This window comes from Neomonachus schauinslandi, chromosome 4 (genome assembly GCF_002201575.2).
Source record: "Neomonachus schauinslandi chromosome 4, ASM220157v2, whole genome shotgun sequence".
Lineage (NCBI taxonomy): Eukaryota > Metazoa > Chordata > Mammalia > Carnivora > Phocidae > Neomonachus > Neomonachus schauinslandi.
Window position 1 is genome coordinate 11,853,890 of NC_058406.1, and position 1,472 is coordinate 11,855,361.

Consider the following 1,472-nt stretch of genomic DNA (forward strand, 5'->3'; position numbering starts at 1 on the left):
CCCCCCCCCCCCCCCCCCCCCCCCCCCCCCCCCCGCAGATCCTGGAGGAAGCTCAGCTGATCTGAGGTGGGTGGTGAGTCAGAAGGTTCTGAGAGGAAGGGGAGAGCCTAGAGGGAAGAAGGGAGGTGCTGAGGGGAGAGCAAGGGGAAAGACTAGGGTTCTCCCAGGTTGTCCTGGGAGAGGGGCTGCAGAGGGTCAGACCCTGGGAAGACTGGGGTCCAGGGGAGGGGCTCTGGGAAAGGGGTGACGAGGGAGCTGGGTCTGGGTCAGGGTGTGTGAGAGGGTCTCAAGATTTTCTGGAGGCTGTCAGTTTGAGGACAGTCAGGCTTCTGGGTGAATTTCTTAGGATTTCTGGATGCAAGGGCCTCAGGATGAGGAGCAACCCGCGCTGGAGGAAGGCCGTCGCGTCCCCACATCCGAGGAGGCTCTCGGGATTTCTGGGGCCGGAGGGGGGGGGTCTCAGGCCGTCGCGGTGGCCCCACTCACCTGTAGACATCGGTCCAGAGGTAAGTGCCCAGCACGTACACCGCCTCGACGCGGCTCCCGTACTGCAGCCGCACGGTCCGCTCGCGCAGCATCTTCCCGCAGTGCCGGTCCTCGCTCGTCCAGGTCGCGTCCGCCCAGAGCACCTGCGGCAGGTGAGCCCACTCCCACTGCCCGCGCCCCGGCCCCGCGCTCCGCTTTATCTACGGCCGGTGGGCGGGGCGGCCGGTCGTCAAGCGTGGCCACGCCCCCACACTTCCCGCAACTCCCCCCGCCTCCCCCCCCCATCGCCCGCGCACCCCCGCTTCCTCAACCCCGGGCCTGTAATCCGGGTGAAGTCAGCGGTTGCCAATTTCCTCCTTTCCACGCTTGGTTCACTCACTCAGCATACTCTCAGTGGGCTCCCAGCTAGCGGGCGCCAGGACGCAGGGCCAGCCTCCCCCCCGGGCGCCCCCAGCTTCTCAGGGCAGATAATGCAGCTGTGGAGCCGTCCTAGGGGTGACGACAGGAAGTGGTGGCAGCCCAGAGGGAGTGGGCGCCCTAGCCCAGCTTGGGGTCCGGACCTGAGCCTTCCTAAAGGAGGCGTTTGAAAATTAGGGGGAAGGGAGGAGGGGGAGTCCTGGGAGCAAAGTCAGGAAGCCGGACACAAGCTGACATCCCCTCCACCCCCACCGATCGGGGAGAATGGGGAGCGGTTGGCAGGGGAACCCGTCAGCCTACAGGGTCAGAATGCCAAGCGAAGGCATTGCTGGCTGGGTGTGCACTTGGGAGGCCCGGGGTGGCTTCTTCAGCGAGAAGGGGCCGGAGTGGACAGAGGTTACAAGAAGGAGGGGGCAGGCTGGAGGGGGTACATGTTTGAGGAGGGGGTAGTGTTGCTGGGAGAATGGGAGCCCTGGGAGGGGGTGCACCTGAATGAGAGGATGGAGGCTCACAAGCGCCCAGAGCTGAGATACACCCAGCTTCTGACCCCAGCGGCCTTTTTGAGGCGG

At 65.6% G+C, this 1,472-nt stretch overlaps 1 protein-coding gene across 1 annotated transcript in view; it reads right to left on the bottom strand.

Moving 5' to 3' along the window:
* PADI2 (peptidyl arginine deiminase 2) overlaps positions 1 to 687 on the bottom strand; it is a 41,974-nt gene extending 41,287 nt beyond the window's left edge. Inside the window, exon 1 of the mRNA XM_021684383.2 lies at positions 487 to 687. Coding sequence (XP_021540058.1) covers positions 487 to 578 — 92 coding nt within the window. The 5' untranslated portion in view covers positions 579 to 687. The remainder of the gene's footprint in view (positions 1 to 486) is intronic.
* Positions 688 to 1,472: the final 785 nt, after the last annotated feature.